Raw genomic sequence first — 17,231 nt, 5'->3', positions numbered from 1 at the left:
GTCCTACGACCGTGCAATTGTCCGTTAAAATGCAGTGCCGAATCACCAAAAAATTGGCTGGTCGAGAAGGGGGGGGGGGGGGGGGGGTGGGTAAAATCTTCCGGAGCTGAAGTGGCTAAAAAAGCATTTTGTGTAATTTTGTTTAATAAAATTTTAGTACTTTGAGTATTTCATTACCCTGTTCTTTTTAAAATGTTTTGCTACGGGCTAAAATTACCACTTCTTTCCTGTCGTTCTCATTTTGTTGTCACCTGAAACAGAAAGAAAACTCTTTGCTACGACGTTCTATGAAGTTCTAACACAGAAAATAAAAAAGAACTGAGGAAAAGAGAAAACTACCAAAAGAGAGAAAAAAAAAAAAAAAAACATGGATATTCGACAGTTGAAGGACAACATAAGGAACTTCAGCCTGGATGATGGAGATCTGGGCAATCAGGGATATGAGAGGGTCCTTCTACAGCTGTTTGGCTTTACTGGCCATGGAAAATCTTCCTTCATCAATTCCTGTAAGTACGTCCTGGAAGATGTTGAGAACTTCACGGAACATGCTGAGGCCCGAGAAACTCCAGAAGGATGCACCATGATAAGAAATGCCTATCCGCTCACCGACCGGATTACCATCGTAGACAACAGAGGCTACAACAAATTTAACGATTTTCAAAGAGCTGAAGTGTACGCCCAGCTTGGTGAGTAACATTCACAATTCCCCCAAAGGCTACAGGAGTGGTTAGCTAGCCAAACGAAAGCCATGAAATGAGATTTTGCCAAAAATAATTATCAAAAATGTCCGCTCTGTAGCTTTCCTGTAACCCTTTGTTGGTTGCTACTTAGCAGACCATAACATGGCTGTCATAGTCCATATTTGCCAACTGTCCCGTTTTTGCCGGGACAGTCCCAGCAAATAGGAGCCTGTCCCAGGTAATATACATTGTCCCGGAAAGCGCCCGTTAATTGGGCTGCCCGTAAATGCCCGTTATGGGCAGCCGGTGCCCGTAAAAAAAAAAAAAAAATGCTTGCAGGCCGACATCGTAACGGCGCATTGGCCGTTATGACGCCTGCCAGGGTTGGAGGAAGCTAGTACAAGCTCTGCCGGGCAGGCGCATGCACAGTTACCTAATGGCGTAATTTTGAAATCCGAAGCGCTCGTTCTCGGCAGCACCTCGTCGGCGCCGGCCGCCACGGCAGAGCAGAGAAGGACCCCTGGAGAGTGAAGACACATTCACAGACATGAAGGTAGGTAGGATAAAAGCAACAATCTTATGTGCAAAAATATCTGCTAACATGACGTGAATAAAGTGTGAAATGTGCTCAGGTGTGACCATAGAAAACATGGAATATGGAAATATAAATAAAGTTCAAGGTGTAAATAGGTGCAATAAAACCTAAAAAAGAATGAGAGATACTCTATATCCTACTATTGCCACATCCCTGTAAATACAATTGAGTAGGAGGAAGAGGGGAATGAGAGAGTCCCACAAAACAATGGGGTCTCTCAACCTCTCGAAAAAATTGGGACTTTGAAGGCTAATAATAGGTGCTGATCTTGATGGAAATAAGTACAACAATCATCTAAAAAAATATCATTTATTACATATATGCGTACAAAATATAACAATATACATGTATTTAATAAAACATGATAAATTCATGCACAAAAGTCAATAAGACAGAGTTGATTAACCACTAGAGCCCCGATGCCTCTATTGACCAAGGCAGCTCATATCTAATATATGACAAATATGACATATATGACATATTTGATAAATCATGATAAAAATCATACAAAAATGGGGTTCACTTGTGGTAAATGTGGAATTCCACATTTACCACAAGTGAACCCCATTTTTGTATGATTTTTATCATGATTTATCATGATATAACTTGAAAGATATAGGTCACCCGTATTTGTTTGTATAGGTCACAGAACCAGTACTCAGTAGAAGTAATGAGCTGAACATACCTGGATTTGGTTTGAGGCGGATTCAGCGAACATAACTAAAGTTTGGGTGCCAAATCTGAACCCCATTTAAGTTAATAATAGCTGGTTGTTAAAAATAGTAATGCCGATTTCTAGGCCAATGGGCAAGGTATTTTCATACAAATGGTATGGGGGAGGGGCCTTGGCACTGCCCTGGGCAACATATACCAAGGCAAAAGAAAAAAAAATGTTGAAAAAAATTATAATTGGCAGGGAGCTGTGTTTTGTAATGCTTTAAAATGGTAGTATCCACTTTTTAACTTTTACCTACAGGTAAGCCTATAATAAGGATTACCTGTAGGTAAAATGAATATTTCCTAAACCACTTCTGGGCCAGAAGATTCCCCCCCTTAATGACCAGGCCATATTTTGCGATTCAGCACTGCATTACTTTAACGGACAATTGCGCGGTCGTGGGACGCTGTACCCAAATAAAATTGATGTCCTTTTTTTTGCCCACAAATAGAGCTTTCTTTTGGTGGTATTTGATCATCTCTGTGATTTTTATTTTTTGGGCTCTATACAAAAAAAAAGCGACAATTCTGAAAAAAAAAAAAAAAACCCAATATTTTTCAAATTCTGCTATATAACATTCATAAAGAAAAAAAAAATAAAAAATCAAAATTCTTTAACATTTTAGGCCAATTTGTTTTCTGCTACATATTTTTGGTAAAAAAATCCCAATAAGCGTATTTTGATTGGTTTGTGCAAAAGTTAACGCGTCTACAAACTACGGGAAAGATTTATGTCATTTTTATTGTTTTTACTAGTATTGGCGGCGATCTGCAATTTTTTTTGCGGGACTGCGACATTAAGGCGGACAGATCGGACCCCTGACTGACATTTTTGACACTTCTGGGGGGTATTGTTGGGCACTGATGAGGCTGCACTGATAGGCACTGATAGCCTGCATTGTTGGGCACTGACAAGGATGCACTGATAGGCAAAGCTTCTTGCCTGCATTAATGGGCACTGACAAGGATGCACTGATAGGCACTGATAGCCTGCATTGTTGGGCACTGATGAGGCTGCACTGATAGGCACTGATAGCCTGCATTGTTGGGCACTGACAAGGATGCACTGATAGGCACTGATAGCCTGCATTGTTGGGCACTGATGTGACTGACATTTTTGACACTTCTGGGGGGTACCAGTGACATTACTACAGTAATCAGTGCTAAGAATATGCACTGTCACTGTAATAATGACACTGGCAGGGAAGGGGTTAACAGTATGGGTGATCAAGGGGTTAAATGTGTACTTAGGGGCGTGTTTCTAACTGTGGGGGGCGTGGCTTGTGGAATGATCATAGAGACCTGTCATCCTATATAGAAGGATCACATAGGCTCTATGATCATTTCAGGGAGCAGAACGGTCAGCTGTGTTTACAACAGCCGACCGTCCTTCTATCTCAGCGGGGAGCGATCGCAGTTGTCAGGTGGCAATCGGAGCCACCTGCCCACTGATGAGCGGCGTGCACTCTCCCCCTAGCTGCCCCCAAGCGACCGACGTAGCCCTACGTCGGTTTGCCAGGGAGAGACACACTGCTGCAGTAAATATGCAGTAAGCGGTCAGCAACCAGTTAACCTGCACGGTTTAGGAGATATTAGGAGACACCAGTGGCGCATGCGCTCTGAAGGTCTGGCGTATCTTGCCGGACTTTCAAAGCTTCTTGCCTGCATTAATGGGCACTGACAAGGATGCACTGATAGGCACTGATAGCCTGCATTGTTGGGCACTGATGAGGCTGCACTGATAGGCACTGATAGCCTGCATTGTTGGGCACTGACAAGGATGCACTGATAGGCACTGATAGCCTGCATTGTTGGGCACTGATGAGGCTGCACTGATAGGCACTGATAGCCTGCATTGTTGGGCACTGATGAGGCTGCACTGATTGGCACTGATGAGGCTGCACTGATGGGCACCGATGAGGCTGCACTGATGGGCACTGATGAGGCTGCCTGGTTTCTCCCCCTCCACATCTGTGATCTGTGCTCCATCAGTGGTCCTAGCCAGCTATCGTCTGCGGCTTGGGCCCCGTTTTGGTTGGCCTCCCTCCAAGGACCTGATGTTCACCAGTGGTTTCAGCCTGTTCACCACCTGCGGCTCAAGCCTTATCCTGGTCGGCTTCCTTCCCAGAGTGTGATGTCATGTCTGGCACCTGTCCTGGTGCGAATCCACCATGGAGCTCAGGACCAGTCACAGAGACGCGTTCCTCCACCACATCGCGCTCCTCCTTGCCCGGGGACCTTGTGACCTGGGTCTCCCTCTCCACGTTCCTTCCCCTGGAGACTTCTCCATCTTCACGGCCAGGATCATAGTGAGGCCACCTATGCTGCTGCGCTGACCTGGTTGTCAACATGCTCCCCCCAGCGAGCTAACTGTGAGTCACTTCCAATCCTTTGGGTTCCACGTCACATTTTGGAGGTTTCTGATTTTAAGTTTGTCATTGTTCAAATACTGTCCATTGCTAACTTTTTTTTAAAGGTTTCTTTACATTATCAGAGGGTGTTGCACCATCTTTTACTTTGTGTGCTGTCATCGACACCAACCCTTTTGGGTTCATCTAGTGCTACAAAGTGATTATTTTTTGTCCGTTTGCAAATGTTAGCATTTATCCTGGTGCTCCACATTCCATCTCTTTTTTTAACACTGAAGGGGTGCAGGTCCTGTGATTTTTGAGGGCTGGACTATTTTTTTGTGCTTTCACTGATGAGGCTGCACTGATGGGCACTGATGAGGCTGCACTGATGGGCACTGAGGAGGCTGCACCGATGGGCACTTATGAGGCTGTACTGATGAGGGTGCACTGATGGGCACTGATGAGGCTGCAGTGATGAGGGTGCACTGATGGGCACTGATGAGGGTGCACTGATGGGCACTGATGAGGCAGCCCTGATAAGGGTGCACTGATGGGCACTGATGAGGCTGCACTGATGGGCAATGAGGAGGCTGCACCGATGGGTACTTATGAGGCTGTACTGATGAGGGTGCACTGATGGGAACTGATGAGGGTGCACTGATGGGCACTGATGAGGCAGCCCTGATAAGGGTGCACTGATGGCCAATGATGAGACTGCACTGATGGGCACTGATGAGACGGCCCTGATGAGGGTGCACTGATGGGTACTGATAGGCGGCACTGATAGGTGGCACTGATTGGCACTGATGGGGCTGCACTGATAATCAGGACACTAATAACCAGTGCCCTGATTATCAGTGTAAATGTGCCCTGTTAGACTTGCCTGTAACCAGCTCTTCTTCCTCGCTCTGTGAAAGCACACAAGGAGAGGACTGCCAATAACTGGCAAGTATGTTTTCATGTGATCAGCTGTTATTGGACACATGGTAAAGGGCTGCTGTGATTGGCCATTTACTCAGATATGTGATCAGCTGTGTCTGAAGGACAAAACGGTCACAGATTGCCCCAGTTGCGTGCCGCAGGGCAATATCGCGGTACTGAAGTGGTTAAATAACATGCTTGGGAAAGCCATGACCCTGTCTGTAAATTGGTGCCTCTGTACGATGAATACAACCCACTACAGTAACACCGACATTTACAAAGAATAAATGCTGTTCAACAACTTCCAGACCGCTCGTCGCAGTTTTTCGTCGGTTCTTTGACGACGTTAAATACCGGTGTTATGGCAGAAGATAGCTGCCATAACCCCGGTATTTTCTTACAGGGCGGGTGTTCCTCTTTCACATAAAAGTGATCCCAGCGGCAGATTTGCCGCAGGATCACTTTTATGGGTGGCGGGAGAGGTGCCCCCCCCCTCCTGGTCATTTTCCCCGCTTACCAGAGCCATTGGTAGCTGGGAAAACAATTCGGTCCTTCCCCTCCTAGGCAGGAAGTCGAGTGAGGGCAAGATTGTCCCATTCCACTCTATGGATTTGGAGGGCCGTTGCGACGTCAAACGTTGCTTCCTCCCAACGGCCTTAGAGGGCCCATTTTTTTTCTTAAATAAATCAGAAAAAAATAAAGAAAAATTGAAATCACCCTGTCCCTTCAAGCTCACGCCCAGAAGCGAACGCATATGCAAGGCGCCCACATATGTAAACAGTGTTCAAATCACACATGTGAGGTATTGCCGCGATCGTTAGAGTGAGAGCAATAATTCTAGCCTCAGACTTCCTTTGTAACTCTAAACTGGTAACCTGTACACAATCGCCCCCTATGGATATTTTTAAGTACAAATGGTTGTCACCATTCCAGAGCGTTCGCAATTTTGAAGCATGTTATGTTGGGTATCTATTTACTCAGCGTAACATTATCTTTCACATAAAAAAAAAAAAAAATGGGGCCTAACTTCACTGTTTTCTTATTTTAATTTAAAAAAAGTGTATTTAAAAAAAAAAAAAATGTGTTTGTAAGACTGCTGCGCAAATACAGGTGTGACATAAAGTATTGCAACGATCTCCATTTTATTCTCTAGGCTCTTTGCTAAAACAAAATAGGCTCTTGTCTTCATCAACATGGGGACAAGGTGCTTCCGGGGGCACCCCAAAGCACCCTCCCCATGTTGAGGGCAAGTGGCCTGGAATGGCTCGGGGGGGGGGGGCGCTCACTCGCCCCCCCATCCTGGCCAGCCAGGCTGCTTGCTCAGATAAGGGTCTGGTATGGATTTTGGAGGGGACCCCACGCTGTTTTTTTTAATTAATTTTGGTGTGGGGTTCTGTTTTTTTCATTTTCATTTTTTTTTTTTATCTGTATTGCCGCGAGCTGACAATACATTACAGCCGCCAGCAATTTTAAATGACATTTTTTTTCTTTAGCAATGTCAGTATTGCTGCAGCAGGCTCCATACATCGTACAGATGCACCATTTTACAGGCACATTAGGGGAACCCCCCAGGCACGATATTTAAAGGAATTTTTCATTTTTATTGTTTCACTTTAAGCATAATTAAAATCACTGCTCCTGTAAAAACAATTGTTTTTAAAAAAATTTTTTTACATTGGTACGTGTCCCCCAGGGCAGTACCTGGGTCCCCAATAACTTGCACTTAAGCCTTTAAAATTAGGACTTTTGATTTTTCATGTTTCGAGTCCCATAGACTTCAATGGGGTTTGCAGCCTCATCAGAGCCACTGTGCAATGTTATAATCTGACTGAATTACCAGGAATTGGAATCCAATGCCCCATCTAGACATGTGTGCACTGCCGAAAAAATTGTTTTGTTTTAGTTTCATTTGTTTTTTTTTTTTTTCCATTTTTTTTTTCTCATCGGATCATTTAATATGATCGTCATTAATAACTTTAGATCATTCGTAACCTCAGATGCATTCATATTTGTTCCGTTCCATTCGTTGAGATGCGGCATTCATTACTTTGGATCATTTGTAACTTCAAATGCATTCGTAATAATTTATCTATCACTCTCTGTGTCACAAGAGACTCACAAATCCAACAAAACAGTGCCACCGGCCCACCACACCTTGTCTGGACTCTGGATGGAATGCAGTCTGACACAGAAAAACACACAAGGGAATAAGGGACAAGCTTATTGGCCAGAGATAACACACTAACACTGCCCATCTGAAAGTTGAATGAATCCGAATACAAATGCATTCATCAATTATTTCTTTATATTCAGCAATACCGAATAGTCAAAAAGAATGAAAATACGAAAAACAAAATTATCCAAATGTAATTGATTCAACAAACTTGTAGGTTGAATCTTTTTGTTCTTTCAGATTTTCTTTCTGACAATTAATTTTCGTACGCTGTAACAGAATCGTGACCCCACAATGCGATTGTGTGCTTCTGTCAGATTACTGCTTCCTTCAGTCTTGAACATAGATATCAGATATTACAGCGCTCCATACAAAACTAGCCAAGGATAGCTTGTATAGATCTGGAGACCTTTATTGAACAGACTCACGCACAATATATACCACACAGGAGGACATCCCCCTCCTTATCAGATTACCCCCACCAGGTCAGGTGCCTGATTACATTATCATATGAAGAGGAAACTGTGTACAGAAATATAATTAACATATCTAAGGAACAACTTACACAAACAGTATTCTACTTTCCCCTCAGCAACTAACAGATGACAGTGAGTTAATGAACTAGCAGACTTGCCGTCATCGAGCTTTACAAAATACAATACACATTATTATAAGTGTAAACACATTCCCACAGTAGACAATAGGTAAGTAAATCAGCGCAATCAACAATGTGTGGAAGACAGGTGGTTGAGCTGATGATATTAGCATCTGCTATGAGTCTGACTGTGCAGAGCAGTCCCCTATTGGCAATAGGCAGCTAGATCTTTAACATGGATCCTAGGCCCAGAGTCCCAGAGTCTTTATATATTCCTTCAGGTATATTGTGGATAAATATTACTGTCACATTTGAAGTAATCCAAACCATATTCTCAGTGTCCATTAAGTCTATAATTTTCTCGGTCACCCTGTGCCCCTAATAGACACATGGTGACTTACACATAAGAGGGGCCTAGGGAGCTGAGAGAGGGATCTCTCAACCTCTCTAAGGTATGCTGGGTTCCACGGGCCCCCCCAACCAAAGTGACTCCCGACATATCCGCATTCCTCAAAAGAGTCTTTTGTTAATTCGGATGCTCCTGAATGAACGAATATGCCGAATTTCATCCGAAAACAAATTTGTAATGAAAGGAATTGCACATGTCTAGCCTCGTCTTCATTTATGTTTGGTTTAGCTATGTAGCTTTAGTGTATCTACATTACATGCAGGTATTAAAGCTTGACCCACACCTGCAATATTTTGTTTGAAAACCTTCGGAACATACGTTCAATTTACTAATAGTTAATGGGGACACATTAATATTTTTTTTCTGCTGTAGTGATGGAGAAATTGGAAGAAGCATGTTTCAAAATCTCTCCAAAGTGAAGGATATCTCCTTTTAGACAGTTGTCACCAAAACAAGTTCCCCCTATGGCTGTAACAACCAATTGCCGATGAGAGTGACTAAAAACAGTTCACACAGCGTTGAATTCTTCCCAATCCACCTTTTGTTTCTCCTAAGCCCTGATGAAGGAGGCATGCTTGAGCCTTCGAAAGGCATTGACAACACATGCAGATTTTGTTTGAACTATTTAAGTGGTATGAATACTTTTGCACCCAAACCTTTTGGTGTAACCCATTCTCTGTGTCTTGTCAATTCCAGGAAACTTCATCCCCATTGGACAGAGAGTTGATTGGAGGGACAAATACCAGCCTGTAATGGAGGACATAGAAGATTCAGAATCAGAAACAAATTTCACAGACATCATTGTCCCCATCTTTGTGTACAGGTAAGTGATTTGTGTATTGGGTGATGTATCCTTGGGGCAGTTTGTTTTCCCAGAATAGGTGGGGGGCTGGTTTTTTAAACAATATTTTATTGAAACTCAACGCATTACAGGGAAATAAACTGTGAGCATTAGTACAAAATATACATCTTCCGTTATACTACCAGTGACAACGCGCTCTGCTGAGAGACATAGCATTTGCAAAGTTTCTTGTGTAGTACTGCTAAATCATCTTACGCCAAGCTAGAGATATTTTGTCTAACATTGGATGGGGGGGGGGAGGGGCTTGGCAGAAGAGCACGCAGTCGGTAGCGTAAGGTTGAGAAAAAGAAGGGGGAAAGGAAGGGGGGAGAGGGAAGGGGAGAGGAGGAGGGGGATGGAGATGAATGGATGGTGGGCACCTCACTAAGGATTACTAGTTGAACCGAATCTGCATCAGCCGAACTATGGGAGAAGGACTGGCGTCCGTAGACGAGCAACCCTGCATATAAACTCAGAAGAGCCCGTTATCACTTAAATAACCAAATATTCATGTAGGCATCAAAGTGGTTCAAAGCTTATACAGATAAGATAAGAGGGGGCACTCCCCTGGGGCGAGTGCGGTCCCGCAACTTCGCAACTGTCCACTGAGTTAGTAGTGGTGGGGCCCTAGTTCAAGCCATAGGCGGAAGCTGGTTGGCCGTCAGCTTCCGGAGGGTGTACAGGGGATAGACAGTTCCATTCGCGGTCAAATTTTGTGTGGGGCTGGCGTGGCTCTATGGAGAGGCCCACTGACTCTGTGGTCCTCAAAGCCAGTAGAGCAGTAGACAGTTCTGAGACTTTGGGGGCAGTGTCCGAGAGCCAATGACGTAGTATCAGCCTGCGGGCCGACATATCCATGGTTTATGAAGGGACATAAGCTTCCAGGAGGACTGTGACAGTGAAGTAGAATCTTTGTCTAAGCAGGTGAAGAGTAGAGGGTATATATCCGTGGGAGTAGTACCCCTGTCCGTTTTGCCACATAGCGAGTCACTCTATCCCAGAAAGATGAGATATGGGGACAGGACCATAACTTATGCAGAAGAGATGGGAAACGTTCCTGGCATAAAGTGCAGTGGTGGTGGGCGCTGTCTTTAGACCATCGAATGTGTGGGAGGTATGCTCCATGTAAGATCTTGTATTGTTGCTCCCTCCAGAACTCGTTAGAAACATACGTGCGGGTAGTAATGTATCCTTTCAAGATCTTCCGATGTGCGTCAGGGGAGTTAAGCGTCTTATTCCAAGATTTGGCCACTGAAGCCGAGGTCCCCTTTAGGAGTTCCTGATTGAGAGGCTTGTACAGCTGTGATATCCTGTGTTTACTCTGCTGTATCCATGAGTCCAATAGGGTTGGGTAGAAACGTTGAGGGGGGGTATGGCACAGTCCTGATACAGTACATAGCTTACACATTGCCTAAAGTAAAGATAATGACTGCGGGGGAGACCGTAGGTTTCTGCAAAGCACGAGAAAGCCAGCGGTCTGCCCGTGCTCATGTCAAACAATTGAGATATCCGCTGGATGCCCTTTGATGACCACATCTCATAAACTGAGTGCTGCTGCGCCTGTGGGAACCCGGGGTGGCGGTGAATGTGTAGATACCTAGACAGCCGCTGAGGGGCCCCCAGCTTCTTCCGCACTTCTCGCCATGCCGCCACCGTATCCCTAATCAAGATGTTGTTGCGAAGAGAACTTGGGAGATCCCCTCTCCCACAGTGCAGCAACGCTATCAGATCATAAGGGGCAGCCATCTGTGATTCTATCGACCAATTGGTATACCGTGATTCCTGGCTGAGCCAGTCTAGACAACCCCTCAGAAGACATACTACATTGTACATTCTAGTGTTTGGAAGATCCACTCCCCCCTCCTTTTTAGGCAGATGTAGTTTGCTGAGTGAGATGCGTGGCCTCTTCTCCTTCCAAAGGAAGCAGGAGAGCGCCTTATGGAGCCTGGTGACATTGGTGTGTTTCAAAAGCAAGGGAATGGTTTGTAGCGGGTATAGCAATTTCGGGAAAGTAGTCATTTTGTAAAGGTGACACCGTCCGAAAAAGGACAGCGGCAGCTTGGCCCATGATTTCATTTCAGCTATCATTTTTTCGAGGACAGGCGTGTAGTTAAGATGATAAATTGAGGAAGGGAATCAGCCTATTTTGACCCTAAGGTATGTAATGTATGATGTAGCTACGCGTAGAGTCGAGGAGGTCGCCCACGACGGGGTGCGAGTGGTGTTAAGGGGCAGGATTTCACTTTTATTAAAGTTGATGCGCAGACCCGAGCACAGGCGGTAGTGCGCAAAAATAGATTGTATTAGGGGTATATCCCGGCCCGGGTTCGACGTGAATATAAGGACGTCATCCGCGAACATGGCGGTGCGAAGTTCTTTGGTGCCCACCCTAATGCCCTGCAGGTCTGGGTGTGTCAATAGGGCCCTGGACAGCGGTTCCAGTGCCAAATTAAACAGCAGGGGGGAAAGCGGGCAACCCTGTCTTGTCCCTTTTAAAAAGGCGAAAAGATGGAGATGTATGTCCCGCTATCATCACCTGCGCCTCCGGGGAAGCGTACATCATGCGGATCAAGTGCAGAAATTTACCGGAACAGCCTACCTGGGTAAGTACACGATCCAACCATTGGATATTCACGTTGTCGAAAGCTTTTTCGGCGTCGAGGGGTATGATCGCTGCGTCTGTGCTCGGGTCTGATTTGGACATTTCTAGTGCGAGTAATACCTTCCTAATGTTGGAGGTCGCCGATCTTCCCTTCGTGAACCCCGCCTGTGCGGGATGAATAAGTGAGGGCATGATGGATGCTAGTCTGTCTGCCATTAATTTGGATAGCAATTTGGAATCCACATTAAGTAGCGAGATTGGCCTATAGGAACCTGGGTCTAATGGGTCCTTCCCTTTTTTTATAGATCAGTTTGATGTGTGCTTGGTAACCCATAGGGAGATAGGGGTGGCCATCTAGTATGTGATTAAAGACAGACAGTAGTGTCGGTGCCACCGAGTCTATCGCTAGTTTATAAAATTCAGGTGTATACCCGTCGGGACCAGGAGATTTCCCCGGTGACAGCGATTTGATGGCTGTGGTTAATTCATCCAGTGTCGGTGGGGCATTAAGCTGCGATAGTTGGTCCGAGGTAAGCGTAGGAAGGCAGACCATGGTGAGCCACTCAGAATCCATCCTCTCATCCATTGGGTCATGACTGTATAAGTTTTAGTAGAACTGTGCAAATACCCTATTAATGTCTTTTGGGTCGTTCACTAGTTGGCTCTCGGCGTCCCTGAGAGCGGACACCTGTGTTGGGGTGAAGGGACCTCGGCACAAAGAGGCCAGTAGCTTTCCCGGTTTGTTTCCATAGCAATGGAACTTCCATTCCTGGTGGGATCTATATAGCTGTTCCCTCTTCTCAGCCCACTCATCAAAGGTTGCCTTTGCAGACCGCCAACGGTCTCTATTTTCAGGAGAGGAGACCCCTGGGTCCCTGGTGAGGTATGAGGGAAAGCGCCAGCATTTCGCAGCAGGAGTGGAGTTGTAGAAAGTAATGGTAACTGAAACCGGAGCATGGTCAGATATTGCAATGTCATGTATGAGGGGAGATAACACATATGAGAGTAGGTTAGCATTTGCAAATATGTAGTCAATTCTGGTGAGCGTTTGGTGAGGGTGAGAATAAAAGGAGTATTCCTTACCATCAGGGTTATGCAGACGCCACACATCGGAAAGTTGTATGCTGTCCGCAAAGTCCCGCAAAAGTGAGGAATGGCGCGAAGTTGGGTTCTGGAGCGCCCTTGAAGCCAAGGACCTGTCCTCAGCAGGGTGCATACGTTGGTTGAAATCTCCCGCTACTAGAAGCGGGAGATGGAGGTATGGTGCCAATGTTTGGGCCAGCGATTGAAAGAACGGCGACGAGGGCGTGTTTGGAGCGTAGATACCCGCTATTACCCATTCTTGTTGCGCCGTGTCTATATGTAGCACCGCGATGCGACCCGCCGCGTCTGTCACTGTCTGTTTAAGAGCAACCTGTAGATTTTTGTGTATAAGTATGAGGACGCCTGCCTTGCCCTTCACCGCCGGAGAACCGTAAACCTGTCCCACCCACAACTTGCGCATACGATGGAAGTCCTTTGCTTCCAGGTGTGTTTCCTGTAAAATCGCAATGTCAGCCTTCAGACGCTTCAGGTGTCTGAGAACTGCCATCCGCTTGTTAGGTGATCTAAGGCCCTTAACATTCCATGATATGATACTCATGTAGGGTCCCACGGGAGTGGTGACATGTGAGGATTAGGGACTGTTAGTGGGGGCGCCCTTGAGGCCATGTCCCGTGGTAGCATACGTGTAGGGCATTCTGTAACGTCCAGCTGGAAATAGCAGGAAGTAGGTGCCGGGGGTGCAGGGAAGGATAGAGAGATAGGCCCAACTGAGGCCGGGGAAGTACCTGGGGAAGAACATGAGATGTAGGTGTGGAACTTCACTTTTTTCCTCATGTGAGTGCGCTCACGCATTGGACAGCGTTACCAGGTCCAGTAAAGTATGCCCCCGCAGCTGGTTCTTAGAGTGTAGCATCCGAGCGACGCTGCTTGAGACTAAAACTGAGTCCCCGTCACTGTTATGAGGTCGCATACCACTGGAGAGGCAAAGCTGTGTAGGTGCGGCGACCGGCGTGCACAGAGTGTTCCATGCAGGCAGGCCGGACCTGAGCATATAATACAATAGCAACATTAAACGCAATTAACAAAGAAGCCCTTAGGGGGCTGTATACCCACAACATTCAGAGTGCATAACATGTGACACTGCGTATGGTAATAAAAATGAAATCAATGAGAAACATATTTGCATACATATAGTTACCATGTACCGGGCTGAGATACGATCGTTGGGAAACACAGGATATGCACAGAACGGGTCTGTCAGGGTAAAAGGTGAGACAAACAAACTGGCAGCAGGTAGAAAATCAGCGCGGCCTGTGGCGGTAAGAGGGGCCATTCACTCGCTGTTTTTTGGCAGGATCTTTCCTGGGGCTTTGTTGTCCCCTGGCCCCCTGGGGGCGTTGGGGAGATGGCGTAGATGGAGGGTCCAGAGCGATGTTGAAGTGTCGCTGCAGAAAATGATAGGCCTCTTTGGGTACAGAGAAGGATTTCTGTTCTCCGGATAGATCCGCTAGGCGCAAAATGGCTGGGTATGCCAGTGTGAACTTTATGGATTTGTGAGGGCCTGGCAAATCGGTTGGAAGGCCTTCCTGCGTTGGGAAACCTCCTGGGAGTAGTCTGCGAATATCAGCAGCTTATGGCCGTCGACTTGTAGGGCTTTGGAGTTGCGGAATGACTTTAGTATATTTTGCCGGTCCATATAGTTTAGGTATCGCACTATGATCGATCGCGGGGTGCGTCTGTCATTGGAGGGGGCTCCCAGGCGATGGGCGCGTTCAACAGAGCATGGTGACTGGATCCCCAGAGCCGCAGGAAGGCGCGCCGAGGCGATTTCACACAGAGTGTCCACTCCATAGGTTTCCGGCAGCCCAATGATCCGGTGATTATTTCTCCTAGATCTGTTCTCCAGATCGTCCACTTTGTCTAGGAGGTACCTCTGAGTCTGCCTGGCCTGCTGGTCCATCGCAAAGGAACCCTGTAGCTCATCCTCCAGGTCGGACATCCTGTGCTCTATCTCGGTCAGCCGTTGAGCATGTTCTCCTATGTCTTTCCGGATCTGAGCGATCCCCTCAGAGATTGCTGTGTCCACTGCAGCCTTGATCGTGGGTGACAGCAGGGTGGCCACAGCCTGAGCCAAGGAGGATATTTGGGCCTCAGGGATGGGTGTAATAGTCTGGCCTTGTGGCGCTGTTGTTGCTGGAGGAGGGGCGGCGTCCGCCATGTCCGCCTCGGTGTAGGCCGCAGTAGAAGCCGTGGTCTTGAGTTGTGCAGCTGGTGGAGCGCCGCCGTGCTGTAAGTAGCGGTCCATCGCCGCCGGGTCCCCGGGTCACAGGCTGGAGTAGAGCAGCGTATGCGGGCTCAGAGGGGCGAGTTTGCCGGTTATTGAGCCGATATTCCCTGGAGCCGATGTCCCGCGCTGCCTTCTACATGGGCGCCGGAACCGGAAGTTGGGGGGGGCTGGTTTGATGGTGTATTTGATGGTGGTACAGTTGGAACTGGGGATAAGCATATGTTTGTAGTGTTTAACCTCTTCCTAACAAGTGTACACATATATGCAGCCTCAACTAAGTGGGTCTCTATCCGTGGGGCAGCAAATATGCATCTCTGTGTTTGTGTTATCTCTCCAAGAGCTCCAGGTCTTGTACTAACAAGGGGGCCCTGGTTCCCAATCACCTGATCACTGTGATAGCTTCTGATTGGTTATTACAGAGATTAGTCACTAACAGCCAGCCCCGTGTTGTTTTCTCCTCTTGAGTGGAGAAAAAGATATATTGCATTGCAGTAGATACAAAATATAATACATTGCATACATACACATTCCATTCTATAATACATTGTATTCATATAAGATCCATTATATAATATATTGTATACATACAAAATACATTATATACTACATTGTATACATACAGGATTTATTATATAATACATTGTATACATAGAGAATCCATTATATAATACATTGTATCCATACAGGATACATGATATAATACATTGTATACATAGAGGATCCTTTATATCAGGGGTCCTCAAACTATGGCCTGTGGGCCACATGCAGCCCGCCAGGGTCCTGAACCCGGCCCGCCGAGATGTATCATTCATGTTTTTTTTTTTTCATGAATCACCTAATTAGAGCCAGAGGCTTCAGAAAAGGGTGGACCCGGGGTGCAGAGCACTGCACCCTAGCCCACCCATTTGTGTGACAATAGTGAATGAAAATTTGCTATTGTCACACGGATCCTCCTCCTGGCCAATCAAGAAGCGGGTCCGAGACCCGCTTCTTGATTGGCCAAAAGGCGAGCTCATGCCATTGGCCGAGGAGGATGGGGGAGGACTCGAGGAGATGCCGGGGGACTGAGGAGAAGCCGCCGCTGCTGAAGTAAGTGCACTGACTGGTCTCTCTGCATTGAAGGTGGGCCACGGCATGAGGGTCTCTGCATTGAAGGGGGCATGGCACGGCACTATGGTCTCTGCATTGAAGGGGGCACGATGGTCTCTGCATTGAAAGGGTGCACAATGGTCTCTGCATTGAAAGGGGGCACGATGGTCTCTGCATTGAAAGGGGGCATGATGGTCTCTGCATTGAAAGGGGGCACGCTGGTCTCTGCATTGAAGGGGGCACGCTGGTCTCTGCATTGAAAGGGGGCACGCTGGTCTCTGCATTGAAGGGGGCACACTGGTCTCTGCATTGAAAGGGGGCACGCTGGTCTCTGCATTGAAGGGGGAACAATGGTCTCTGCATTGAAGGGGGCACAATGGTCTCTGCATTGAAAGGGGGCACAATGGTCTCTGCATTGAAAGGGGGCACGATGGTCTCTGCATTGAAAGGGGGCACGATGGTCTCTGCATTGAAAGGGGGCACGATGGTCTCTGCATTGAAAGGGGGCACAATGGTCTCTGCATTGAAGGGGGCACACTGGTCTCTGCATTGAAGGGGGCACGCTGGTCTCTGCATTGAAAGGGGGCATGATGTTCTCTGCATTGAAAGGGTGCACGCTGGTCTCTGCATTGAAAGGGGCACGCTGGTCTCTGCATTGAAAGGGGGCACGCTGGTCTCTGCATTGAAAGGGGGCACGCTGGTCTCTGCATTGAAGGGGGCACGTCTGAGGGACCGTGAACTGGCCCCCTGTTTAAAAAGTTTGAGGACCCCTGCTTTATATAATACATTGTATACATACAGGATAGATGATATAATACATGGTGTACATATAAGATACATGATTTACAGCAGGCATGTCCAACCTGCGGCCCGGGGGCCGCATGCGGCCCGGAACCGCAGGCAATGCGGCCCACTGCCCCCTAACAA

At 46.8% G+C, this 17,231-nt stretch overlaps 2 protein-coding genes across 2 annotated transcripts in view; both read left to right on the top strand.

Moving 5' to 3' along the window:
- Positions 1-17,231, top strand: part of LOC309558406 (uncharacterized protein) — a gene marked incomplete at both ends in the record, with an annotated part of 107,411 nt that overhangs the window by 51,570 nt on the left and 38,610 nt on the right. The gene's annotated exons all lie outside the window — the stretch shown is intronic.
- On the top strand, positions 368-9,268 carry LOC309557877 (uncharacterized protein; the record flags this gene model as incomplete). The annotated part of the gene is made up of 2 exons (XM_082260685.1): positions 368-686; positions 9,138-9,268. The coding sequence occupies 2 exons, from the start codon at positions 368-370 to the stop codon at positions 9,266-9,268; spliced, it is 450 nt and encodes a 149-aa protein (XP_082116811.1).

The sequence above is a fragment of the Pelophylax lessonae genome (assembly GCF_965119305.1).
Source record: "Pelophylax lessonae genome assembly, chromosome: 6".
NCBI lineage: Eukaryota > Metazoa > Chordata > Amphibia > Anura > Ranidae > Pelophylax > Pelophylax lessonae.
This window is presented reverse-complemented; position numbering and strand designations above follow the sequence as displayed.